Source organism: Salvia hispanica, chromosome 2 (assembly GCF_029641045.1).
Source record: "Salvia hispanica isolate PSC_SH4W2 chromosome 2, Shi_PSC_v1, whole genome shotgun sequence".
NCBI classification, from domain to species: Eukaryota; Viridiplantae; Streptophyta; class Magnoliopsida; order Lamiales; family Lamiaceae; genus Salvia; species Salvia hispanica.
The window spans coordinates 18,495,223-18,522,612 of record NC_142693.1 but is presented as its reverse complement, the minus strand read 5'-3'; the positions used below and the strand labels follow the sequence as shown (position 1 = coordinate 18,522,612).

General features: G+C 38.4%; 2 protein-coding genes across 2 annotated transcripts; both read left to right on the top strand.

Annotated features, from left to right (window-relative positions):
• The first annotated feature begins 3,450 nt into the window (after nt 1–3,450).
• Nucleotides 3,451–4,679, top strand: LOC125202352 (myb family transcription factor EFM-like). The gene is made up of 4 exons (XM_048100732.2): nt 3,451–3,708; nt 3,788–4,030; nt 4,224–4,300; nt 4,395–4,679. The coding sequence occupies exons 1-4, from the start codon at nt 3,555–3,557 to the stop codon at nt 4,533–4,535; spliced, it is 615 nt and encodes a 204-aa protein (XP_047956689.1). The 5' UTR covers nt 3,451–3,554; the 3' UTR covers nt 4,536–4,679.
• A 2,751-nt stretch (nt 4,680–7,430) lies between these two features.
• On the top strand, nt 7,431–10,824 carry LOC125200080 (G-type lectin S-receptor-like serine/threonine-protein kinase At1g11300). The gene is made up of 7 exons (XM_048097861.2): nt 7,431–8,759; nt 8,844–8,951; nt 9,015–9,217; nt 9,298–9,508; nt 9,649–9,892; nt 9,969–10,119; nt 10,193–10,824. The coding sequence occupies exons 1-7, from the start codon at nt 7,493–7,495 to the stop codon at nt 10,502–10,504; spliced, it is 2,496 nt and encodes an 831-aa protein (XP_047953818.1). The 5' UTR covers nt 7,431–7,492; the 3' UTR covers nt 10,505–10,824.
• The last annotated feature ends 16,566 nt before the right edge of the window (nt 10,825–27,390 follow it).

Below are 27,390 nucleotides of genomic sequence, written 5' to 3'. Positions count from 1 at the left end.
ATTAAAGTCTACATGGCCTCCTCCCATATAATTCATGAATATGATCAAGATGATTCAGGAATGATCAATGTAGTTTGGTATGAAAGCTAAATACAATTTAGTATTATTTTTTGTTACAATCAAGGAGGGAGAGGAGAGGAGGCGGCATGGTGCGTATTAATTAGGAATTAATACGTATCAAAGATTTAATCTTCGTAGAGGGGAGAGGACATAAAGTGTGAGAGGCCTTATTCCTCTTCTCTCTATAGACATTAATTCTCAAGGATGAGAGAGATTGGTTTGTTAGAGAGAATGACAAAATTATTTTTATTTTTTCCTTCTTATTTCTAATCAAATACTCTATAAATAAATATACTGTTGAAATATAAAAAAATATTATTCTTAAATAAAATCCTTAAAATATAAATTTAAAAATACAATTAAATAGTAATATACGGATTATCAACTCAATCCATACATAAAAAAAATATTAGTACCCGGCAGCAAGGTGCAAGGATGCATTGACGAGAAAAGAATTGGGGAGACAGATTATCAGCTCACAGTACGGTCGCGCGCAATGGAGTGTTCGTCCGGAATGACGTATTGTTTGATATCCCAACACGTGTATTAAAATATCATAATATAACATGGCTATTGATAATAATTCAAATTGAAATTGACAATAATTGAGATCAAAGATATGTCGGAATTAAGTGCAAGAGGCCATAATGAAGTCGCGCTAGTGTCGTTCCACGACTACGAGAGAGTGCAATTAGTGGGCCTTTTTGATGCGACTCCATTTTCAGTTTTGGGCCTACTTATTTAATAATTCCATTGTTTATACTCTTCCTTTTAGTCTTAGCTATGCTTCAATATTTGTGATGCACATATTTTATGAACTTCAACCCTATGTAATAATTCAAGTAGCATAACAAAAAATATGAAAAAAAAAACGGTTGCGTTTTCTAATTGGGGACTATGCGACCCATGCTTTATCTTCAAGAAAGCATATTGTTTGGTGATAAAACTATAATATCCAACTTTCTTCGAGATGTGTGTGGTTGAAATGTCCCATTCCATGCAAGTATGCAACAATCAATTTCAGGGTCATTCAATTAACATGTTTATTTATGATTAATGATTAGAGGTGATGTATATTCTTCTCTCTTATTTGGTTATCTTATATCAAAAGCTTGGCTAGTGATAACATATTTTAGTTGGTCTTCACTGTGACAAGATTACCTTGTATCTCACGATTGTTTATCTACTGTTATCTTGTCTAACAAACCGAATATCACTTTCGTCGTCAAAATGTATGTTATTATATACGTGAAAACACTAATGGTGCCCCACTTAAGATTACACATTTTTCTTTTTAGTTTGTCCCAACTAACATGACACATTTTCTTTTTTGGAAACTTTCTCACCAATTAATACACCAACTACTTTTTCTCACTCATATTAAAATATAAAATATTCATCTTTCTTTCTCTCTCTATTTTAATACTTACACTCACATTTTCTCCTTCCAATTAAACATTTTAACCAATAACTTCTAAAACTCTGTGCCGGTCAAGAAATGTGTCATCTTAGCCGGGACGGAGGGAGTCCTACTTAATCGTAAGTTAATACTTATGTAAGTAGAAGATAAAGCATGTGATACATTTTTTCCGTCAATCAATACGTCGAATGTTCGAGTCAACTTAATTGATATTTCTTGTCATCAATCAAAATAAATTCCCAACTAATTAAGATGTTAGGCTGATTATTGGGTTGGATCAGTCCAATCAAATTCTGAGTGGATCTAGTTTTTTACTAAATTCTTCTGGCCCAAAATTGATCATGTTGTTTCTTGTAATTTCAGAAGAATGTTGTTTCTTTTCTTATCTATAAAACGATAGCAATGAATCATCCGAACCAATAACTAAATTGAACACCAATGTTTGGATAAGTACACAAAAAATATTCAATAATTCGAAGTACAATAATTGGAACCCTAATTTCTCCTTTTATTTTTTACACGAATCTATCCTTCTAATATATGACCAATCAGGCAAATAATCGGAGACTATCATGTTACTCCACACTTAATGGTGCAAAAAATATTCAGATTATTTGAGTCTTCTTCTCCAAAATTATTATTCACTTCACTATACATCAGTGACGAATTCAAAAATTGAAACTCGTGAGTTCGGACACAGACTTAAAGCTAAACAATGTGTTGCTCGAGAATCCCAAAAGAGTGAAGATGCAACATCAAATTAAAGACCAAGAAAAGGGGAAGATGAAAGAGAGAAAAAGAGTGAAGAATCTGCAGAAAAAAGGAGTGGATTGGAGCCTTGTAACTGAAGCCTTACGACACGAAATGAAACAGACTGCTAAACCTCATTTTCCAGCTCCTTTATATCAACCTCTCCAAAGAATACGATGCATTTTGTATTTTAACTCGATTGCTTAATAACGCTTTATTCACCTTTTCAAATTTGAGATGAGTGAGAATCTTTAACTAAAGCAGGTCATAAAAGTGGATTATGTCTCTTTTTTTCTTTAACCTTATTCTGGTAATAAAGAGTTGTTCTTTAACTGTCTGGAATTTATCAGATATTTTGAAAAAAGGAAAAGAGAAAAGTAGGCTAACAAGAAGAATCAATACCCACAGCTAATGTAAGTATTAACAAACTAAAGCTGTTCAAAAGAGGATGAAAACTAGGTATATTTCCTATTTATCCTATTTAACTACAACCATTTGGCTTTTACTATCTGCAAAAATATATGGTAAAGGTTTATCTTTGTTCATCATTCGGGATGTTTACCAAAAAATGTCCCGCCATTTAAGTACTTCTTTCGTCCACCATTAAATGTCTCACTTTTTTATTTTTTTTTGTTTGTTCGCCAATAAATGTCCAATATCACATTCTACTAATTTATTTCATCATATTTATTATAAAACTAATATACAAAAATAGGGTACACATTCACTAAGTTTTCTATCCACTTTCTTTTACAAAGTTAAACAATTTCTTAAAATCTGAATCGGACAAAGAAGGAACATTTATTTTTGGACGAAGGGAGTATTACCATTTAATATCAATTGTTTCATTTTGGGGAATAGAATGTCCTATAAAAAATTTCTAGTGATCAGTATATTGACGTGATTACACGTTGATTATCTAAAGTTACACATTATCTAAAATTACACATTGACTACTCAATGGACATGTAATTTCGGCTGCAACGTTGATATTTCGATCGCCAAATTTTTTTGCAAGACATTGTAATCCCAAAAAATGAAACGACTGATACTAAATGATAATTACTTCAATATCGAAAGTATATTTTCAGGTAAACGTTCTAAAATGATGAGACAGAATCGACCCTTTATCCAAAAAATCTCAAGCCGTTTATCTATTTACATATTTTCTTGCTTGCTCTTGTCACAAGACTTCCCTTTAATTTTCCCTCCAACAACCACCCAAACAAAAGTAGCATTTCCTCTATATATATGCATCCTTTTTCATTTGCAGTTTGTAAAAAGAAGAGGAAAATAAACTCATGCAACTATCTATGAAATAGAGATGGCATCATCAACTGAACTCAGTCTTAACACTGAAGCTCTGGTGGAAAAAACACAGAAGCTGGAAGAATTCGTAGCTTGTTTGGAGGAAGAAAAGCTCAAGATTGAGGCTTTCAAGCGTGAGCTTCCACTTTGCATGCAACTTCTCACAAACGGTAATTTCTTGAAACACACTTGTGGTATTATTACAGGCTACAGGCGTTGGATTAGTTAATTGATGAATGGTTGGATCAGCCACGGAGGCGTCCAGGCAGGAGCTGCAGGCGCAGAGGATGAAGCAACTCTCTGCGGATAAATCGAACTGGATGGCGTCTGCGACGCTGTGGAGCGATCAAGTTGAGGGACGAAGAATTCCGTCCCCGGAGTTAGGTCTTGCGCCGCCTGATAACAAGGAGAAGAGAAAGGCGAGGAGGTGTTGGTCACCGCACTTGCACAAGCGTTTCCTACATGCGTTGCACATGCTCGGTGGTTCACAACGTTAGTATATATCGTCACATTTAAGCTGTCCATATTTCTTTTTTAATTTGCTAATTAAAATTGTCATCTTTCTATATTTAAAATAAAATTTGCATTTACTCATTCAAGAAAATGATATCTTGAATGAGACTGAGTAAATAAACTCGAGCAATTTGATTGTTACTAATTGATTATCTATTTTGGATGGATGTAGTGGCAACTCCCAAACAAATCACGCAATTAATGAAGGTTGAGGGATTAACTAGTGATGAAGTTAAAAGCCATTTGCAGGTACTTTGTCTCTTTCTCTCTTACCTAATTGATTGTACACACAATCACGTTAAGATTTTAATTTAAAAGCAATTACAATTTTTTGTGTACACAGAAGTACAGACTGCACGCAGGAATCCAGGCTCCAAGCCCAATGGTGGTCGTAGGTAACATATGGGTCCCACCAGAGTATGCAGCCTACGGCGGAGCACCGCCGACCGCCTTCTATGAACGTAGAATTCTACCACCACCTTAATAATGAGACGTACATTACCGTATAGTTCAGACCCTTATTTATTTTATTTTGAGAAATGAGTATTGTTAATGACCATTTAGTTGCTAGGATTTGTGTTCGCGTATCAAAGATTTTCTTAATAAGTTACCTTTAAGTTTGACTCTATTGGGTGGGTTATTATCAGATCGACCTGCATAATATGCTAGCCGTTATGACTTGTGAGTAAATGGCAAGTGAAATTTTTTAGCCCACTTGGTAACTCATGGCCCATTTAAAAGGATAAACTCAAGATCGGCTAATCATTCCTATTGGATTATACTAGTGCTTCAAGCCCAATCTGAGCTGATTTAATAAATCTTTGTGTATATCATTAACTTAACTTCACCTAACCAGGCTACCACTATCATAAGTCCATAATAATTTTGAAAGTCCAGTCATAACACGTGAACATACGTCGAATTTGTCTCATAAAATAAATTCTTATAAGCGAGTGGGCCAAGCCAAGAAGTCTTGCAACACTTGACAAATTCTTTTATTAAAAAAGTGCGCCATACACCAAAATTTTCCATCCTTTCCAAATTAGTTTAATAAAATAATGCACAATCTACCAAGTTTTTCAACCCTTTCCACTAAAGTTAAAATTTTCAAATTTGTGTGTTCATTCCTCTTCTTTTGTCTTCATGCACATATATTTTGACCAAAAGTACTAATAACGCGTCTATCATAATTGTTTTTCCAAGTGGGGCGAGGTTGCCATAGACTTTCGTCTCATAGTTGTGTAACAGCGATCATCATGCTTGATCCATCTTTTTCTAGTCCAAAAATCAATGATAAATTCACAAAAAGCTAATAATTTATTCCACATGTTGGGCCTAGAGATACTCGCGAAACATGTATAGAAGCAATCTTCCAATGGGAATACTAAATCCTAGGTAATTCGGGATAATCCACTCGAATATTATAAATAACAGTTAAGGTTTCACCCTTAAAAGTCAAAAAAGTGTGTAAATCCAAGTTTTCTTAACAATATTATACTCTCTATCTCCGTTAATAAAAGTCTCATTTTTCCTTTTCATTCTTCCGCTAATAATATCTCATTTTACTTTTATTATAGTAAATCATAAGGAGACCACAATGCTACTTCTGTAGTCAACAATAATTTATACTCCTATCCCAAAATATTGAGTCTTATTTTATCATTTTCGACTATTTATCAATAGGAGTGCAATGTTTCACTAACTTTTTAAACTTCCAATTCTTAAAACTAGTCTAGAAAAGAGTAGAACTATGTATGGCAACCATACTCAACCTACGGAAGTGGAGAGTTTGGACAATGAAGGAGAGGTCGAGAGGGACATGGAGCCGTCCGAGGACAACACGACTGAGGGTGGTGGAGATACACCACCGTCAGGGAACTTCTCTCTTTTTCACAATCAATCAATAAGAAAGAACCATTTAGTTTATCGCTTTCTCTCGTTGTTTTTACCGCAATATTCTCAAAGCCTAAACTGTCTAACGGGAAAATCCGCGCGCATACGAGTAGATCGTATCATACTCCTACTAGTGAACGGACTGCATAGCAATATCTATGGGTTTTATTCAGTGTTTTAAAAACCGGACCGGACCGGCCAGTTCGATTGGTCGGACCGCGAACCGGCAGCTGGTCCGGTCCGGTTCGGCCCCTAAAACCGTTGGCATGTTGAGCCGCCCTGAACCGCCGGAACCGGCCGGTCGGACCGGTTGAATCGGAAACCGGAAACCGGTTTTTATATTTAAAAGCTTGTTTAAAATATGAGACTAGAGGGAATTGAACCCTAGACCTCTAGGTAAGAAACTAACACCTCTACCACTGCACCACATGGTCTTGAATGAAATACTGTGAGCATTAATTATTGTTATATATTAACTTCATAATTTTTTGTCCACACAAATTAATAATTTGTGTTTAGTTTTATACTTTAAAATAATTTTTAGTTATGATATGTTTAATTTTAATTATAAGCCACTAAATTTTATTTTTATTGATGTAATATGGAGTATATATTATTAATATAGTTTATTACTCCATATTTACTAATAATTCAAGTTTAATTTTAGGTAATAACTAATAATACTATTATAGTATATATTTATCCAAATTAACTAAAAATTGATATTTAGTTTTATATATTGTTATAATATTATTTCACCATATAAATGTTTTGAGATAATATGAATTTTATCTATTTATTATATGTAAAATAGGTAATTTTTTTGGCTACATTAATTAAAAATTTATATATTTAATAAATATTTAAATTTTACCATTCACTTACTTTAAATACTCTTAATATTTAATTTACTTAAAATGTTTAATATATGTTTTTGTTATATGTTAATATTAATTGTAATATATTACTCACTAGATTTAATATATTTTGTAAGAGCAAATTTAATTTTATATTTGTAATGTAAAACGGTTCGACCAGTGATTGAACCGGTCGGACTGGTTGAACCGTGAACCAGTAGCCTCACCGGTTCACCGGCCGATCCGATTTTTAAAACATTGGTTTTATTTTACAAGAAAGTTCGCTTTATCATTTAAGTATCATGGTAGTAATTTATTTCAAATTGTAATTTTTCTACACAAATTACAATGGATAAACTAATGATGTCCTAAAAAAATAAACTCAGTAGTCTTTTGGTGACTCTTATAAAGTTAGTTGTTACCATTTCTCCTTTGCCTATTGGTTCCTCCTGTTGGCCCACAAATACATAAAATCAGCGTATCATACAGTCCAAAGCCAGTCATCGCACAATCCTTATTTTATGTTTGAGATAATGATCTTCGCCGACGACTTTGACAGACCTCATTTTCCACACACAACCACCCTCTCATTATAATAAATAAACAATACAATATAAAAGCATGTAACTAACTAATTACTAATAAAACCATCAAATTGCATTACCGTTCTTAATTTCCCTCTTCCTAAACAATGAATATTCCGATAATCAAACTCTTTCTCCACCAATTCACAGCCTTAATACTTCTTTTTCTTCCTCTTCTATGTAAATCGCTAGACACAGACACGATTTCACCCGGTGTAGTAATCCGAGATCCCGACTCCATCATCTCCCAAAAGCGCGTTTTCAAACTTGGCTTCTTCAGCCCCGCCAACACCACCACTCGCTACCTCGGCGTCTACTACGTCGTCTCCGAGGAAGCGGTGGTGTGGGTCGCCAACCGCGGCCGACCCCTCAACGCTCCCTCCGGCGCCGTCGCAACGATATCCGAAACCGGAAATCTAGTCCTCCTTGACTCAAAAAATGAGACCATCTGGTCAACTAATATTACAGCAGGGAACACCACACTTCAGCTATTGGACACTGGGAACCTCGTGCTTCGCGAAAACGCGACAGGGGACGTGCTCTGGGAGTCCTTCTCGGAGCCCTCGAGCGTCTTCCTCCCGACGATGAGGATCATCGACAACGTGGACACAGGGAAGAAGGTCGTCGTCTCGTCCTGGAAAAACGCCTCCAGTCCAGAAACAGGGGCTTTCGCGTCTGGACTGGAGGCGCTGAATATCCCGCAGATGTTCACGTGGAACAACGGCCGGCCTTACTGGAGGAGCGGGCCGTGGAACGGCCTGATCCTGATCGGGGTGCAGGACATGTACTCGCCGTACCTGGATGGGTTCAGCGTGGTGGATGATCACGCCGGTAGCTTCTACTTCACCGCGCCTCAGGCGGACTTCTTGATGAAAATCGACCTGAACTCTTCCGGGAGTTTGCTGCAGAAGCTGTGGAATGTTGATAAGAAGAGCTGGGATATTACTTGGCAAGCGCCTTCCAATGAGTGTGATGTTTACGGGACTTGTGGGCCGTTCGGGAGCTGTGATAGTCGGGCTACGAGCATGTGCTCTTGTTTGAGAGGGTTCGAGCCGGTTAATAGTGATGAATGGGGTAATGGGAATTGGAGTAATGGATGCAAGAGGGTGAATCAGCTGCAGTGTGATGCAGGGGAGCCTAATGGGGATGGATTTCTTAGGCTACCGTTTATGAAGGTTCCGGATTTCGCGGAACAGTTCACTCCTAGACAGGAGGATGAGTGCCGGAGCAGGTGTTTGGGGAACTGTTCTTGCATAGCTTACGCTTATGATGCAAAGATCGGATGTATGTTCTGGAGCGATACTTTGATTGATGTTCAGCAGTTCCCTAATGTTGGTGTTGATCTTTACATTCGTCTCTCGCCTTCTGATTTCGGTATTTTTCAAACTATACTTTTCGTAGCGTATTTCTTGTAATGTGAGTATTGGATTTAGTCATTTTAGTCTATGTTTATTGTAGCTAAGGAGAAGGATAAGAAGGTGTATATCATTATTCCGGTGGTGGTTGGTTTCGTGTGCATATCGGCTATGATCTTCGTCGCTTGGTGTTGGATGATGAAGAGAAAAGGTACTGAGTTTGGTTTTTTCTTTACAATTGTAGGTGACTAATGAATCCATCTTGTGAAATTAGGACATAAGCCAGAACAGAAAAAGGTGTTCCAAGCAGAGCAAACATTTCCATCAGACTCAACTGCAATAGTACTGAAGCAGGAATCAGAGGTGGACAGTATTGAGGAGTTGCCGTTGTTTAGTTTTGAGACAGTTGCGAATGCAACGGATCAGTTTAACGAAGACAATCTTCTCGGGAAGGGCGGTTTTGGTCCTGTTTATAAGGTACAAACAAACTTCTCCATCTCTTGCATGGGTTGTTTGTTGTTGGAGCTAACACTAGCTGTTTTTTTAATCTCATCAAGGGAAATTTGGGTGGTGGGAAAGAAATAGCGGTGAAGAGGCTATCGGCCGCATCTGGACAAGGGGCTCAAGAGTTCAAGAATGAAGTGATCGTGATTTCCAAACTCCAGCACAGGAATCTCGTCAGGTTGCTGGGATATTGCGTGGAGAAAGAAGAGAAGATGTTGATCTACGAGTACATGCCAAACAAGAGCTTGGACTTTTGCCTCTTTGGTACGCTATCAATCACAAGCTAGATCTTTAGTTGTTACAGATCATGAACTCAACTCAGTCTTTTAAGATGACTTCTCACGTGTTGGTCTGTAATGCTACATTAGTTTTAAGTCTTATAGATTGTAATTGTGTTTGTGTAGACGATAACAATCCATCGAAGAAGGTTCTAGATTGGAGGAAGCGTTTGAATATCATCGAGGGCATTGGCCGAGGCCTACTCTATCTCCACAGGGACTCCAGACTGAAGATAATTCACCGAGACCTCAAGCCAAGCAACGTACTTCTGGATGAGGACTGGAACCCCAAAATCTCCGATTTTGGCATGGCGAGAATCTTCGGAGGCGACCAAGAGCACGACAATACTGCCAGAGTCGTAGGGACTTAGTAAGTGCAACCTTCAGATCTTCAGTTCAGACATAACCTATTGCATCACGTTGAAATTATATCGATTTTTTTACAGCGGATATATGGCGCCAGAATACGCGATGGAAGGCAGATTCTCGGAAAAATCAGACGTATACAGCTTCGGAGTACTAATGCTAGAGATACTAAAAGGGAAGAAAAACGCACACTTTTACAATCACGAGTGGTCCCTTGGCCTTATTGGATGTGTAAGAACTCACTCAAAATGTACCACTTTCTTTCATAAAAATGAATGATTCAGTTCATGCTTGCACATTTCAGGCATGGAGGCTGTGGAGCGAAGGCGACGGTTTGGCTTTCACGGACGAAGGGATAGCTAGCTCGGATTCGAAGGGAGAGATGGAGAGATGCATTCACATTGCGTTGTTGTGTGTGCAAGAATTTCCGAAAGATAGGCCGACGATTCAGACGGTTTTGTCGATGCTGAGCCGGGAAATAGTGGACCTGGCGGCGCCGGAGCAGCCGATGTTTGCTGAGAAGTGGAACGGCTTGCCGGTGGGGACGACGGTGGCGGCGGGAGAATTCGGACACTCGGTTAATGAGCTCACTATTACTGCCATCGATGGCCGGTGAAATGAGGCGTTATAATTTTACATGTTGCTTGTTTTATTTTTAACATGCGTCAATGCTCTGTTTTTAACTTTGATTTTTTTTCTTTCTAAATAATGAATTTCAGATGTGTTAGTGGGGAAATGATGGCTCCAGCCACCATATGACCAAATCGAGCATGGACCCACGTGGTTATATCTAACAAAAAATCAATGAGACAGTGACATAAGAAATTGCTATTTTAGGAGTGGTGGTCCCCGTTCTTATTTTAGGAGTTGTGTCCCCATTTTAATTATCATGCGGGTGTTTTAGTTAATGGGGCAATGAAAGGTCATATTTACTCATTTTGATTAATTTTTTATTAATTTTTTTGAATCTGTTATTTTTTATATTTTTTAAAATTCGTGTCTACATAAAATGTGATTTCTATTGTACGAAGGAAGCTCTGTTTATTAAATTTTGTCCGTAATTAGTACTCCATTTGGAAAAATATAAGATTAATGAAATGCATACCTAATGTTGGAAGTTGGCGATTAAATAACTTTGTCCAAGTGAATATTTGTTATAATTGAGGCCTAGCAAATTCAATCGTTTAAACACCAATATCATAATGGCCAAAAAGGAATTTTTTTTCCAGTAATATAAACTTGGAGCCTGACACTATGCACCCACTCAATCTTAATAACATAGTAATTTACTTTGTTTGGTTAACAAAAAAATGAAAAATTAATTAAGTACTAAGTGTTAAATGTTTAATGAAAACAATATGAGAAAAATATTGGGGGTAAAATTTTCAAATTCAGGTTTATTGTCTATTGTTAAAATGACAAAATAATCGATTTAGCTCACATCCTATTTCTTTACTACTACTAGATTAAGTTAGTTTTATGTCATTCAGAGTAACTTTTTTTTTTTTTTACATTGATATATGGATGAATTCTGTAATTGGAATTATAACTTGTTAACTTGTGCAAGTGGAATAAAAGTTAATTCTTCGTCTTTACAAAAATAAAATAAAAAAATGGGCGAACGACAGGAATTGAACCCGCGCGTGGTGGATTCACAATCCACTGCCTTGATCCACTTGGCTACATCCGCCCCTCTACTATAAATTAGATTTAGAATTTTTTTATTTATTTACTTTTTTATTTATGAATTCAATTTTTCAATTTAAATTTTTTTAGAAATTGTAAAATGATCTAGACATATTGTCATGTAGTATGTTCACTGCTAAAAGAGAGATAAATAAGGATGACAGAGAATATTTATGCACGGAAAAACTACTTAGCAAATTTAATACTCCCTCCGTCCCTGAAAATTTGTTACTTATTTCCATTTTCGTCCGTCCCTAAAAATTTATCACTTTTCATTTTTACTATTTTTGGTAGTGGAATCTATGTTCCACTAACTCATTTCTAATCATATTTTATTATAAAACTAATACATAAAAGTAAGACCCACATGCCACTAACTTTTTTAACCCACATGCACTAACTTTTTTAATCCACTTTTTATTACATTTTTTAAAATTCATGTCAGGTTAAATGGTGTCAAATTATGAGGACGGGTGGAATACTATTTCATTCTTTGAATAATTTTTTAACTTTTTGAGAGTTTGAAAGTTTCAAATTTAATGTTCAACATTTTAGTTGCTCATCCACTGACAAAATCGGATGTGTAGACTAGTCTACAACTATAATTTGAAATATATACCCACTTTTTTTATTCTTCCATATATGACTACATGTCAAATCAAATTGTTAACTACTGGTACATATTTTGAATTGTAGTTGTAGCCTAACCCATGAGCATCTCCAATGCCGGACGTCCTGGCGGGCGTCAGACCGGCGTCCCCGACGTCCGTCATTATGCGAGGAGGGGATGGACGCGGGGACACGGCAGAACCGTGGCATTCTCGGGACGTCCGTCGTGACGGCGGGCGGATGTCCGTTATTGCAGCATCCCGACGGACGTTCGGCGCGAACGTCCCGTTCCGATTTTTGAATTTTTTTTACAAACTTTATATATACGGCTCGTCGAACTTCATTTCATTCGCACCACTTATGTTAACAAGTTTCTCTCTATCTCTCTCTACGTTTCTTTTATGGCAAGTGGTAGTGGAAGTGGCAGTGGCAGTGGAAGTGGTAGTGGTAGTGGTACGGGTGGTAACGGTGCTGTTGACTGATGCCAGATTGTTAGGGATGAGTTGCGGGCATTTACGTCTAGGGAGATCAATCGGGCATTACAAGCGGCCATGCAGCAGCAGCAACAGCCGGCGGTACCTCGATCCATCCGTCGTCGAACTACAATACCTCAGGACCGCATCGCTGCACACCATAGATTGTACGCGGACTACTTTGCTTCGGAGCCGCGGTTTGGGGACAACTTATTCTGCCGGCGTTTTAGGATGAGTCGTCCACTGTTTCTTCGTATTGTTGGCGCTTCAGAGCGTCGATACGAATATTTCAGGATGCGAGAGGATGCGGTTAGTAAACTCGGCCACACGCCCATTCAGAAGTGCACTGCCCCAATCAGGCAGCTGGCATACGGAGGTGCGGCCGACATATTCGACGAGTACTGTGACATCCCTAACCCGAAACATGCATCATTTTGCATAATGACATATTTTTATTTTATCTTTGCGTGAATATATTATTAGTTGTATAATAAATATTGATTATATGTATAAGTTGAAAAAGACTAACTTAGTTGATTTGTATTCATATAATATATATTTTTCCTTAATCATATAGTAGTAAATATTATAACTGTGTGTGCATGTGTGTCTTTGTGTACACGTGTAATAAATTGAATGTGTGCATGGCAATATTTGTATGCATGTAAGAGCATCCGCAACGCTGCCTCATTGCGGACTCGATCTCGTCTCGACGAGACGAGACGGCATCGAGACAGCGTTGCAGCTCCCGTCTCGTCTCGACGAGACGAGATGTTTCGACGCCCGACGCGTCCCGGCGAGGCAAGTCTCGAGCTCGCGAGACACGCGCCCGGCGCCACGTGGCGCGCGCGGGCTGCTGGCGTGACGCCCACTCGCCGACCCGCGAGTGAGCGTTGGATTTATGACGTCATAATTCAATTTTTTTTTTAAATCAGATTTTTCAAAAAAAAAAAAAAATTAAAATAAAAAACGGTAATATTACCGTTGAACGGTAATATTTTTAATTTTTTTTTTATTTTTTTATTTTATATATTCTATATATACTCTTCTCCATTCTCCATTTTACACACAAACACACATTTATTCTCTCATCTCTCTTTCTTTCCTCTCCAATCACTTCTATAAAATCATTCCTTTATTTTTTTCTTCTCCCAAATTTAATCAATTATGGATCCATTTGAGCAAATGCGTCGAATAATGGAAGAATCGCTAGAAGCAGATCGACGTAGGGAGGAGGAAGCCGCCGCGCCTCCTAGGCAACGCCGGACATACATCCACCGTAACCAGGAGGAAGCCGCCGCAAGGTTGGAACGTGATTACTTCAGTCCGAACCCGGTGTGGGGAGATATCTACTTCCGTCGCGAATACATTGGCGGCACGGGAAGAGTTCTTCAGAGAAGGGTTCGACGCTGTTGGCCGTCCTAGCCACACGACGCTCCAGAAATGTACTGCGGCGATCCGTCAGCTTGCTACTGGACAAACGGCGGATGCGTTCGACGAATACCTGCACGTCGGAGAATCCACTGGGCGACTTTGTTTGTTGAACTTCTGCAAAGGCGTCCGGGCAGCCTTCACCGCCGAATTTCTGAAGAAGCCAACCACCGCAGATTGTCAGTTTCTGCTCCGTCTTCACGAACAAGTGCACGGATTTCCCGGGATGCTCTGGAGTGTCGATTGCATGCATTGGCAATGGAAGAATTGCCCTGTGGCGTAGAAGGGGTCATACACGAGCGGCCACAAAGGCACCCACCCCACCGTTATACTCGAGGCCGTCGCCGACTACCGGCTATGGATTTGGCATGCCTATTTCGGGGTCCCGGCTCGAACAATGACATCAACGTGCTCAACAACTCCGACCTCTTCGCTGAAGTTTTGAATGGTAAAGCGCCGGCCATCAACTTCGTCGCTAACAATCGCCAGTATAAAATGGGGTACTATCTTGCCGACGGCATCTATCCGAAGTGGCCAACCTTCGTGAAGGCGTTCAACAGGCCTACGGACGAAAAGCAGTCTCTTTTTGCGCAGAAGCAAGAGTCTGCTCGCAAGGATGTGGAGATAGCGTTCGGGGTTCTCCAAGCTCGATGGAACATTATCAAAGCCCCGGCTCGACAGTGGTTTATAGAGAATATGGTCGACATCATGTATACGTGCATAATCTTGCACAACATGATTGTCGTCGACGAAGGACCTGAGGCGGGAAATTGGTTCGACCCTGAAACCCCGGGAAGCTCAACCGCAAGTAGTCCGCCTCGAACGGGAGTGCATCCGTCTTTGCAAGAGCGGTTGTCTATTCGGGCAAGGACACGTGATTCTACCGCTCACGCCCAACTCCAGGAGGATCTAATGGAGCACATTTGGGCAAAATTTGGCAACCATTAGATGATCGTCACTAGAGAACTCCTTCTTCTGCTTCTTTGCCTCCATTTTTTTTTATTTGAGTTTAAGTGTGCAATTTGTAATTTCTAGTTTTTTAATTATGTCTTTTTTATTTTTTTATGTATTTTAAATTGTAATTTTATTTTATTTATAATGAAGTGTGTTTTTTATTAATTGAATTTGTTGGAATTAAAAATAAAAAATGAAATTGAATGAATAGTTAAGAGATGGTTAAGAGATGGTTAAGAGATGGAGGGTTGCAGGTGTTGTCTCTTAGTTAAGAGATGAGCTGAAAAGTACAGTGGAGCCCATGAATAGTGAAGAGATGAGACGGTTAAGAGACGGATAAGAGATAGCGTTGCGGATGGCCTAATATATGTGTACACGTGTGACTCCAAAATGAGTTAGAGTGAACTAAGTAATATATTTATATATATCCTTGCATGCTTAGTGTACATATATATTTACGTGTACACTTAAGATATTTACAACACAGATGAATTAGACAATTGTGTTCATGCTTATCACATTAGGATTTGGCTAGTTGTGCGGTTTAAAAGTATAGACGTGCAATGGAAAAAGGGTTATGGGGACGGACTTGTAAAGATGAGAAAGGAAGATTGCTCGAGCAAATTTTTAAGTTCAAGTTCAAAGGAAGGATGATAGTAGATTACGTGGTGTTATGATCAGGTGTGTATAAATCATACTTTTAATTTTATATATTTTATGTGATTGATTGCTATGTGTTAAATTTGAGTGAATATTTGAATTATATGATGTGAGACTAAAATGGTTATGTGTTATTTGATACTGATGGTGGAATATGATGTGGATAGGTGATTTGTATAATAGATATGTTTATATATGGTATTGGAGTTAATTGATTGAATACATGGATATGTAATTTATGCAATAGAGATGTTTTGCATATGGCATTGGAATTAACTGAATCATTGGATTAAAGAGGATCTGTGATAGTCTTGTCCTGGATCTGAAATCACAGTGGACATAATGGGACCTTCGGGTCAATCATATTGGGACATTCGGGTCAAATCATATTGGGATCTACGGGTCAATTCATAGTGGGACCTACGGGTCAAATCATAGTGGGACCTTCGGGTCAAATCATACTGGCATATTGCTCGGGCAGATACCAGGCTTGAACTGTCACAGAATAATAAACTGAACAGAGTGGCATGTGCATATGTATATGGAATTATTTTTTTGGTGTTTGTTATTGTTATCTATATTGGTTAAAGAATATGTTTGATTTTGGGATGTGGAATTAAAGGTAAGATTTATATGCACTGAGTTGTGGCTCATATAAACCACTAATATTTTTCAGGAATAAGATATCAATGATTCGTGGGTTGATGTGAGTTACGGTTATTATAAGGGTCGGCGACTGACACATTTTGGCAACCTTCTCCTCCTCATCATTTTTGCATGTAAATTAATGTATAGTATATAGAGTGGCAAGAGGGTTCCACTGCTTTCAGAATGTTTTTAGAAATATGTACTTGTTAAATAATGGTTTTTGAAATTATATTATATGTGTGCTTTTGAAATTTTGAATTTATTTATAGTAAGTGCATGAGTCATAAGGGTTGGGGTGCGACAGTTTAGGTGGTATCAGAGCGGTGATAGACTCCCGCTGGGACATAGTATTTGAAGGGTTGGGTTTTTGCACGTGTGTCGTGTGCACGTGTCCCTCCTTTCAACAAGATTTATAATTTTCCCACTAATGCAACAAATATTACTAAGTATAAGAGGCAAGAGCGGGGTCGAACCACAGGGACCATGGTTCTACTCGAGATCGTTTCTATGACACAATCGGAAAAGGGGTCGGCTGCTGCCACACATTCATTGAGTGGGTTAAAACTCTAATCTACTTGACCTGGCGGAATTAAACTGGACTCTATTTACTTGACCTAGGAGCCGGGAGAAGTACGGAAGGAAAATAAAACACGAAAATATTTTTCATCATTTTAATAAATCATGAAAGCAACTAAAGAAAACAATTGAAACTTACTAACCAAGCTAAAGGCTTTCCTAAAATAGGCAGACAAAGTGTAAAAGTAAAGTGGGGACCATTTTTCTGAAACTAGTTGGGCTGACAGAAAAGCTGGAAAACCAAAAAGCAAAAGCAAAAAGCAGATCTGATTCTCTAACTAACTCCTACTTCATCTTCTCCAAACAACCAAGTAAAAACAGAGCATAGAACAGAGCTTCAACACCATTGACGAAATAAAACAGAGCATGCTTCAAAACGAGACGTAAACACGAAATTCAAGCTAGAACTATCAGATCTACGCTACTGGGTCAAGCAGAAAACGAAATGAACACAGATTACCTTGCATGCATCACCTAAACTATCGGATCTCAGAAATCGAGCACGTGAACAACTAAATCTCAACCTCTAAACTACTGGAAATCATGTAAACAACATGGATCTAAACATCTAAGCTACCAATTGCGAAAAGCATCCAAGAAACATAAGTAAAAACATCATCAACATGAAAATAAACACCAAAGCTTCATAAAACTGGAAATGAGTCGAGATCCAACGGTGAAGTCGTCAATTCCTCCGATGAAACCATTGAACTAAGCTAAGAAAGCAACAAACTATCTAACTAAACTAAGAGAGCGGTGGCATTAAGCGCCTATGAGAGCTTCCTACCTAAACTACGATAGCGTTAAGCGCCTATGAGAGCTTCCTACCTAAACTACGATAGCGTTAAGCGCTCCCTCTTCATTGTGGAAAGCTTCTATTTATAGAGTGGCTTTAACTTCAACCCTAAGGCAACTTCTTGTCGGTATTTGACCATTTTACCCTTGCAATAATTGAGGATCTTCATGTCAGCACGCCATTCTGTCTCCTTGACCAGGTAGATGACTTTTTCTGCGCTTCACCTCCATTACGCCATTATGTCTCCTTGACCAGGTAGATGACTTTTTCTGCGCTTTAGCTCCATTCTGCCATTCTGTCTCCTTGACCAGGTAGATGACTTTTTCTGCGCTTTTGCTCCATTTCTACTCCTGTCGTCAACTTCCTGATTCTCCTAGGTCCGAGCGACGACTTCTGGTATTTTACTTCAAAATCAGCTATTTTGCATCTGTCGGGTCAATTAGCACAAACTCCTGGATCCAGCAGATTTCTGCACACTTAAGCTCAAAATTTGTGCATTATCTCCCCCAAAAGCATATAATTTTAACCCAAAACCAATGCATGAAACGAGCCTTATCAGTATTCATGTATATCATATGATACATTTTGGTTATAAGTTTCATTTGCATTGTATTGTCATGAACATGTGTCAATGAAGAGAGAAGGGTTAGCCGCCCTACATTGTCCATTAATTATAGAGTGCATTTCATATACTTGTTGCATCATATTGGGATTTTTGGTACATGGACCAATGATGAGTCAAAGAGGTAGAAACAATAAACAGCACCGAAAAATGAAATTGTTGACTTTATGAGACTATTGATCCGGTCGAGGCTGAGATAGGGTTGAAAAGCTTAGAATATGTGTTCAATTAGATGAGTAGTATGTCAGATGAGCGCTTTGATTACACAGTTTCTTTTCTTTGAAGCAATACTTACTCTTGGTGGGAAACAGTCCCACAAGCTATGATACAACCTCTGGTATTCAGTTCAGACGATTTTTCTAGAGAACTCAATGCGAAATATATGCAAAGAAGTGTATTGTAATAAGAAGCAGAGAAGGTCTTGTCTTTAATCAAGGAACTATGTTTGTTGATTATGAGTTGCCATTATTTCAATATATACGGTTTTCTAGAGAATGGGTTGCAAGTTAATTCAATTGAGCTGCCAGCGGATATTGATTCTCTTGTTCATACACATGTTTTGATATTATTATGGGTATAGATTGGTTTTCATCGAACCAAGGTAGCTTGCCAAGTAAAAGAAATGGTAATATAATCATTGAGACATGATCGAGTGATATTTTACGGTAATCATTATATTGCTCCAGGTTTTCTTATATTATCTATATCGGGTTTTTGATTTATTGGAAGTGCAGATTTATCTGGATTTTCACCTTATCAGGAGACATTTCTCTATTGAGCACTGCCTTTATTTTTATTTATATTTATCAACCGTCTTCATTAGAGTTTCAAGAGTTGAAGAAACAGTTACAAGAGTTGTCAGAGATATGTATGACTTAATGTTTTACCTTGGAGAGCACCAATATTATTTTTGAAGAAGAAAGATGATACACTGCGACAATATATATACTATTGGAAGTCAAATCGAGTGACAGTGAAGAATAAATATCTATTGCCGAGAATAGAAGACTTATTTGATCAATTTCAAGGTATGCAACTGTTTTCGAGTACTGATTTTCAATCAAGATATCATCAGTTGAAGATAGCTAGAGAGAATATTGCAGAAACACTATTTTGAACTCAGTACGACCATTATGAGTTTTGGTTATGCCTTTCTAATTAACTATTGCACCTACAATTATTTATGGCATTGATGAACAAATTCTCTCAACTATTCTTGGATCCATTAGTGATTATTTCTATTGACTTACTAGTATATTCATGAAGTACAGATGGGCATGTTAATCACTTGCAGTTAGTATTACAAGTTCTGCGAGATAAACAGATTATTGCAAGGTTGAGTAAATGTGAGTTTTTGCTAAAACATGTGGTATTGTTGGGACACGTGGTGTCAGGTCGTAGAATAGAAGTGGATCTACAAAAGATTGAACTGGTTTTCAACTGGAAATGTTTCTCAATTATTGTCACGCCCGCATTTTCTAAGGATAGAAAACACGGTGAATCGTGACTAGGGGAGGATAAAAGAAGCGGGAAAGAAAGGGAAAAACAACGAAACTCGACCAAAGCTTAAATAATTGGGAATAGCTCGAATAAAATCAAGTATCTCAACAATCAACAACTCAAAAGAATATTATCTCAACAATTGACAACTCAAATAAACAATATTCAGCGGAAGCATTCGAGAGAAGAATAATACTATGTATGAAGACATAATATATTCGAGATCTTTTATTTGTTATCTTCTTCACTTTTATGCTCAACACCCACCGCGCTCATCACAGCTCAACCTGCACATTTTAAAAAGAAATGCAGGGCTGAGTACTTGATGCACTCAGTGGACTCATGCCGAAAACATTTTATAAAAAGAATAATTATCATGCCACCATTGAGTGACCTTGGGGTTTTGAAAATGCCCAAGACACTAAAAATCATTTCCATTGTAAAACTCGACTGCAGTCATTTTCCCATAGATGTCTACCATATCTGATCCATTGATGACAAGGAATGTGGCCACATTCCAAGTCACTAGACCGGCCGACCCAAAAGACGGCTCACGATCCCCATTGGTGTACACTAGCCTGAGTAGGGACTCACTCCCTAGTCAGATCCGAATTCGATTATCCATAGATGGCAAAAGCCACAGCAGATAAGTTCCATAGATAAAACAAAACATGGCATGACAAATATTCATTTTCACGTAAAAATATACTTAGGGCATTGCCCTTATTTAAAAAGAAAGCCCACCTCATTTAAATTCTCCTTTCGATCTTACTTTGCTCGTGGAGATAACCCCTTTGATCCGATTTCTCTATGACCGTAGAACATTGCTTTCAACCTTCTCATAATAATTCAAGCCCAAAAGTTAGAATTCTCGGCCCAAGCAATTAAAAATAAGAACAGCCAACTTCTTAATTGAATAAGAAATAGTCCAACCTTAATATTATTCCTTGGCCCAAAACTTCAAATACTCCAATCCAACAAGTAGGATACAGAGATCGACTTTTCCATTCTTTTCCCAAAATTTGAGCGGCAACTCCTCATCTCAAATCTGCCATCTCCTATCTCTCCTCCCTGTCCCTCCTTCTTCGTGCCGCCGCTGACGTCCCCTATTCATATACTCTTTCTCTCCTACCATCATACATCGTCGCCTCTCTTCCTTCAGTTCGCAGCTCCTCCGTCGGCTAGAAGACAGCGTTGTTACTGTCACAGTTTCACGCCGTTATCTCCGGCAAATCGTCACTCCGTCCAGCCTTGTCCCCTAGCACAGCAGTCGCCGCTGCGTGCGCCCAACAGACCGGCCGTTGCTCATCTTCTCTCTGTCCCTGCTCAAAAACAGCATCGCGGAGTTCCGCAGCGTCATCGTGATACAGCTACTACTGCTGTCGCTGCTATACTCGCCCTAGGTGCAGCCGCACCGCTGCTGTCAAAGTGCTGCTGACGTCGTCGCTGCCGGGTCAGCCGCTGTTGCTCCAGATCATCGGTCATCTTCCGTTCTCTTTCTTTTTTTCTCTCCGTCCGCTGCAGTGCTCCAGCCACCGACTCACTGTTATGTCATGCCCAGATCTTCTCTCTCTCAATCTTCATCGCCACCCTCGCAACACAACCGCTGCGCTTCCGCCGCCGCCACTGCCTCAACACAGCACCGAGATCGCTGGTCGTCGCCGTGAGACTCCGTCGCTTGATTGGACCGGAAACGCCTCACTCTCTGCTCTCTTCTAACTCGTCACTGAAACTCCTAATCGGTAAGCCCCAAGACTCTCTCAATTCGAAAATCATAAATCGAGTAAATCCCTTCTTCTCTTACGGCGATTCAGCGCCGCCGACGGCTCCACCGCAGCGCTGCCGCTGCCATTCCAGCCCTCGGGGTTGACTGACCCGCCTTGGTCTGATTCGAGGGAAGGTCGCCACATCGAACTGCTGTTGCTCGCCTTTGCCTGCTGCTCACTGCAATAGTCCGTCATCCATCCCTGCTGATTTTCGACCCACATAACTCTCTCCTTTCACTCGGGTGTTTCCTCTCCGTTTGTAAACTATGGAGCAGATTAGGGAGTATAGAATGGGATGTAAATCTGCCGTTTGGAACGTGGTGTATATTGGAATTCTGATCGTGCAGGAGGTAGAGAGTAACGCCTATAACTGCAGATCATCGAAGAATGCACGGTTTTATCTGAGATTGAATGAATGAGGAGAGAGATCGTGTGATTGAGGAAAATATAATCTGAATTCTGTTCCATAATTTCAGGGTGTGCAGGTTTTGTGGAAACAGATTTGTGAAACTAACACACGACAATATTAGGGAATTAATTGGGCTGATCTGCAGAAATAATGAAGTTAAATTGGGGCTCAGAAGAATAAATGGGCTTCCTCAAGAAAAATAATTTGACATTGTAAAAGAATAAAAGTAATAGGCCCAAATTTGTAAATCCTTCTCTCGACAATAGAAATAAAGGCGAAATTTTTTTCCAGGTGCACAAACGTCGTCCTTTCCAGAACAAATAAAAAGGTATAAAAAATCGGGGTGTTACAATTATTATTCAATTGATAATGAAGTTAGTACGACAGAATTCTTCTTTTATATGGAGTGAAGCATATCAATAGAGTTTTAACGAGTGGAAGCATCGGTTGAATATGTCCCCTATTTTGGTTATCTCCACAGGTACAAGATATTATGTTATTTATAGTGATGCGCTGAAACGTAGGTATGGTTATCTTTTGACTTAATGGAAGGTTTATTTGCTTATGCGTCGTAACAATCGCAAGTATAGGAAATTTCTTATTCTGTTCAAAATTTGTTATTAGCGATATTATTTTGCTTTGAAGATTTGACATCATTATCTGCAGGAACGCTTATATGGTATTCTAGTATCTTATATATTGACAGAGATCCGCGATTTACTATCTCAGTATTGATAAAGTATGTGGCCACCCCCAGTGGACGTATGGGGTACCCCATGAAGGGGCCAACCGGGTGCGTGTGAATGCCGACATGCACCAACGACAAACTCATATTCGACTCCAGACGATTTAATTGAAGAGCTTTGGTTGCGTCGGGGTCGTCGTTGATATGTTCATGTGTGTAATTTGATTAAGTTTTTTTTTTTTTTTTTGTTGTCGCTTTTTTTTAATCTAATGAAATTATTTTGCACTTTGTTTAATTCCGTATTCGTGTCGACATTTTAATTCCGTATATTGTTTAATTCCGTAAATTGTTTAATTTGGTGAAATTGTAAATTTTTTTACTGCGGGAAGTCCGCGCGGGAAGGGCGAGGGATGTCCGCCACTATGTTGTGGGAAGTCCTTTTGACGTGGCAATGCTGTGGGAGGTCCTTAAGACGTGGCAGAAGGTGTTTTTGGAAAGTTCGTCAGGAAGGCTATGGGACATCCGCCCCATTAGAGATGCTCTAAACATCCGATTTTCCCCTCATCCACTTGCGAGTATTTATTAAACTAACTAATGTTGTGAGTATTAGTTGGTGAGACTGGAATTGTATCATTGGACGGAACATTGATAAAATCCATCAATTTATTATTCCATTCGTACTGTATTAATTGTCTATTTTTACCATTTTCGTTTGTTCCTATTAATTGTCCACTTTACTTTTACCATAATGGTAAATAGGCATTATATTCCACTAACTTATTTCATTCACATTTTATTATAAAATTAATATTAAAAATGAGATTCATATTCCATTAACTTTTTAATCCACTTTCATTTATACTCCCTCCGTCCGCGAATAAGAGTCTCATTTCTATCCGGCACGGGTTTTAAGAAATGTTAAGAAAAGTGGGTTGAAGAAAGTTAGTGGAATATGGATCCCACTTGTATAGATTAGTTTTAAATGATATGTGAGTGGGGTGAGTTAGTGGAATGTGAGACCTCTTTACCATTTATAATAATTATGAACCGGAACTCCTATTTGCGGACGGACCAAAATGGAAAAACAAGACTCATATTTGCGGACATAGAGATTATTTCTTAAAATATATGCCAAAATCAAAGTGAACAATTAATAGGGGATGAAGAAAGATGTTCCTATGCATCTACAGACTATCGTACCATTGTAAACCTGCAACCTCGTACTTCTTCCTTGATTTGCGAAATCTCTTCAGATTTTTTCTTCTATACGAAATCAAATAGTATTAAAAAATGTGTATGTTAATTTTGAATCTCTAACTGAAAACTTAAATAAATAGGGAAAAAAAATTCTGAATTCGCCTCTTATCTTTCAAATGAAACTTAATTTGTAGCATAAAATGCTAGAAGTCCATGTACAATTTCAAAAGACACGTGGACTCGTTTTTAACAACTTAACCTAACAAATGTTGATTAGATTTTTCAGCAAAAAAGGTCAAGAAAAGGACTTATGTGGTGGTCACATGAGATGTAGACTTATGTGGACTTTGTAGTAAAAACAAATACGGAGTACTTAATTTAATTAGAAAACTCCAAAATCTAATAAATTAGACACTTTCATGAGTCATGAGTCGAGACTGAATCCAACAAATTTTGATTTGATTAGATTAGATTAGTCACTATCTTGAACACATGTGTAGACTTATGTTCTTTACCGTTTCACATTAAATAGGGAGTAGTATTGAACTATCATCACTCATCATAAATATACACTTAATAACATACTAATATTGTCTATATAATTTGGTTATTTTATTGTATAACATCACATAATTAGACACACCATTGGAATTATTAATTGTGACAACAGTATATATGGATACAGAATTTTAAATCTTGATACACATATCTTCTAGTAACAATTTTGAATGATCAGAACCATCCAACAAAATATTTTACACGACGATATTAACAACAACGGATCACGTCATCATGATATCATAACTAATCATCAAAATTAATTTTTTGTTAAATAGTTTACACTTACCAACTCTCCCACTTGAAGACTCAGTAGGCCCTCGTCAATTTTATACTCCCTCCGTCTCATAAAAGTTGAGATAAAACTTTTGGGCACGAAGGTTAAGAATTTATATTAAATAAATAGGAGAGATGAAAAAAAGTAGGAAAGATAAGAGAGAGTAAAGTAAATGATGGAATAAAAAAAGAATGATTAAATGTTTTGTCTTTACTTCAAAAAGAAAATGACTCAACTTTATTGGAACGGATTAAAAAGAAATACGACTCAATTTTTATGAGACGGAGGAAGTACTACGTACTCTACTCTAGTAGAAAATTTCATTAGAATTGTACAAAATCATCATATTCAATATTATAAAAATGCATAGAAATTAGGACATTGTAAATGACAAATGAGTTGTAATTATAATAATAATAATTGTACTCATAAGTGGCTCTAATTTTGAAAGCATCTTCAATCATACATTGACCAAATTATACTCCTATTACTGATGAATGATGATGGCCTACCGCAAATAATAACCTTTATATTTTGTTTCTTAGAGCATCTCCATCCGTGCTCTTAGCTAAGAGCACGGAAATGGATTCGGACCCACTTTTACTCCTTATCCTTAGCTAAGAGCACAACACCCACATTCGTGCTCTTAGCTAAGGACAAGCTCAAGGGTCCCACCATTCTATTATTCAATTTAAATAAAAATATTTCCACAATATTAAAATGCATTAAATATACCCGGAATAATAATACAAATTATATAATAATTAAAAATTACATAATTAAAATCCTAAAAATTAAAAATTACATAATTACAATCCTAAAAATTAAAAATTACATAATTAAAATTCATAAAATTAAAAAGACCCACTACTCGTTGCCGAATTTCGCCCAAATGTGATTGATTAGATCTTTTTGTAGCTCAGTGTGGGCTCTTGTATCGTGCATTGTGTGTCTTCTTTCGATCCTCTCGTTCACCGTCGTATGCACACCTCGGCGTGGGGGAGACCTCGCGGTTGAGCTTCCGGCTTCATCCTCGTCGTAAAAGTTAGCCGCCCTCGGTCCTTCGTCAGCTATAATCATGTTGTGCAAGATAATGCACGTGTACATGATGTCGGCGATATTCTTAACGTACCAAAGCCGAGAAGGAGACTTCACAATGTTGAATCGGCCTTAAAGGACCCCAAAAGCTCTTTCGACGTCTTTCCGAGCAGACTCTTGACGCTGCGCAAAAAGAATCCATCTCGGCTCTTGTGGATTGCTGAACGACTTCACGAAAGTCGACCACCTTGGGTACATACCATCGACGAGATAGTAACCCATGTGGTATGCATTTCCGTTGACGGTGAAGTCGATCGCTGGTGCTACACCATTCAAAACATCATCGAAGAGTGGTGAAGAATATAACACGTTCAAGTCGTTGTTGGATCAGACAACACCGAAATATGCATGCCAAATCCATAGGCGGTAGTCGGCGACCGCTTCAAGGATAAGCATTGGGCCGCCACCTTTGTGGCCGCTTAAGTGTTGCCCCCTCCAAGCAGTCGGGCAATTCTTCCACTTCCAATGCATGCAGACAATGCTGCCTAACATACCGGGAAAACCGTGGACTGTTTCGTGAAGACGAAGCAACCGTTGACAATCGTCGGTGGCGGGTGCCCGAAGGAATTCCTAGCTGAAAGCAGAACGAACGCTGTCGCAAAAATTCTTGAGGCATAGGATTCCAGTTGACTCACCGACATGCAAATACTCGTCGTAGAGGTCAGCCGTTTACCCAGTAGCAAGTTGTCGGATGGCACAAGTACACTTTTGCAACGCCGTGAGACTTTGCCGACCGGTTGCGTCTGCACCTTCTTGAAAGTATTCAACGCGGGTGGACAATGTGTTGACAATACGCATAAACAACCGTTTTGACATGTGAAAACAGCGCCGAAAGTTATTTTCTGGATACCGCGGCTGGTCGGAAAAAATAGTCGGCAACGAGCCTTTCATGGGCTACCTCTCGATCACGAGGGATGTAGCGACGTTTTGCTCTAGTTGGTTGAGGAGGAGGGGCGGGGGTATTGGCGGCGACATAGGCTTCATAGGCGGCACGATATTGTTCATAATATTCTTGTTCTTCGCGCTCCGCTTCCGCAATGAGATTGGTGAAATCCATTTTTGAATTTTTTAGAGAGAGTTTGAGTGAGAGAGGAAGATGTAGATGATTTAGTATGAAAAAGTACGAATGAGAGATAATTTGATGTAAAAAGTAGATGATGAATGTGTGTTATTTATAGATGATTTTGGGATTAAAAAAAAAATCATAAAAATCCAAAAAAAACGTCCATAAACGGCTCTATTTTTTGGGAATCCAAAAATATTTTTTTGGTTTTATTTTGAAATATTTATGAATTTTTTTTAAAAATAAAATAAATAAACGAATTTGCCAAGGGTTGCTCAGCGGCGCGGACGTGCTCTTAGCTAAGAGCAGCGCCGTACCGTTGGCGCGGACGGACGAGCTCTGTCCTGCGGCATGGACGGACAGCGGCACAGGCGAGCACCGCTGCAGATGCTCGTTACTGTACTGTCCGTCGTTTTCCAATGGATTCTTTCTCATTTTTATTTTTGTTTTTATTTTATTATAATTATTTTTATTTAATTAAAAAATAAGAGACC

Excerpts from the sequence above, each read along its gene's own strand:
- LOC125202352 (XM_048100732.2), top strand. The coding sequence starts at position 3,555 with ATGGCATCATCAACTGAACTCAGTCTTAACACTGAAGCTCTGGTGGAA. Across the intron at positions 3,709-3,787 it reads CATGCAACTTCTCACAAACG|CCACGGAGGCGTCCAGGCAG; the intron begins GTAATTTCTTGA and ends TGGTTGGATCAG. Across the intron at positions 4,031-4,223 it reads CATGCTCGGTGGTTCACAAC|TGGCAACTCCCAAACAAATC; the intron begins GTTAGTATATAT and ends GGATGGATGTAG.
- LOC125200080 (XM_048097861.2), top strand. The coding sequence starts at position 7,493 with ATGAATATTCCGATAATCAAACTCTTTCTCCACCAATTCACAGCCTTA. Across the intron at positions 8,760-8,843 it reads TCTCTCGCCTTCTGATTTCG|CTAAGGAGAAGGATAAGAAG; the intron begins GTATTTTTCAAA and ends TGTTTATTGTAG. Across the intron at positions 10,120-10,192 it reads CCCTTGGCCTTATTGGATGT|GCATGGAGGCTGTGGAGCGA; the intron begins GTAAGAACTCAC and ends TGCACATTTCAG.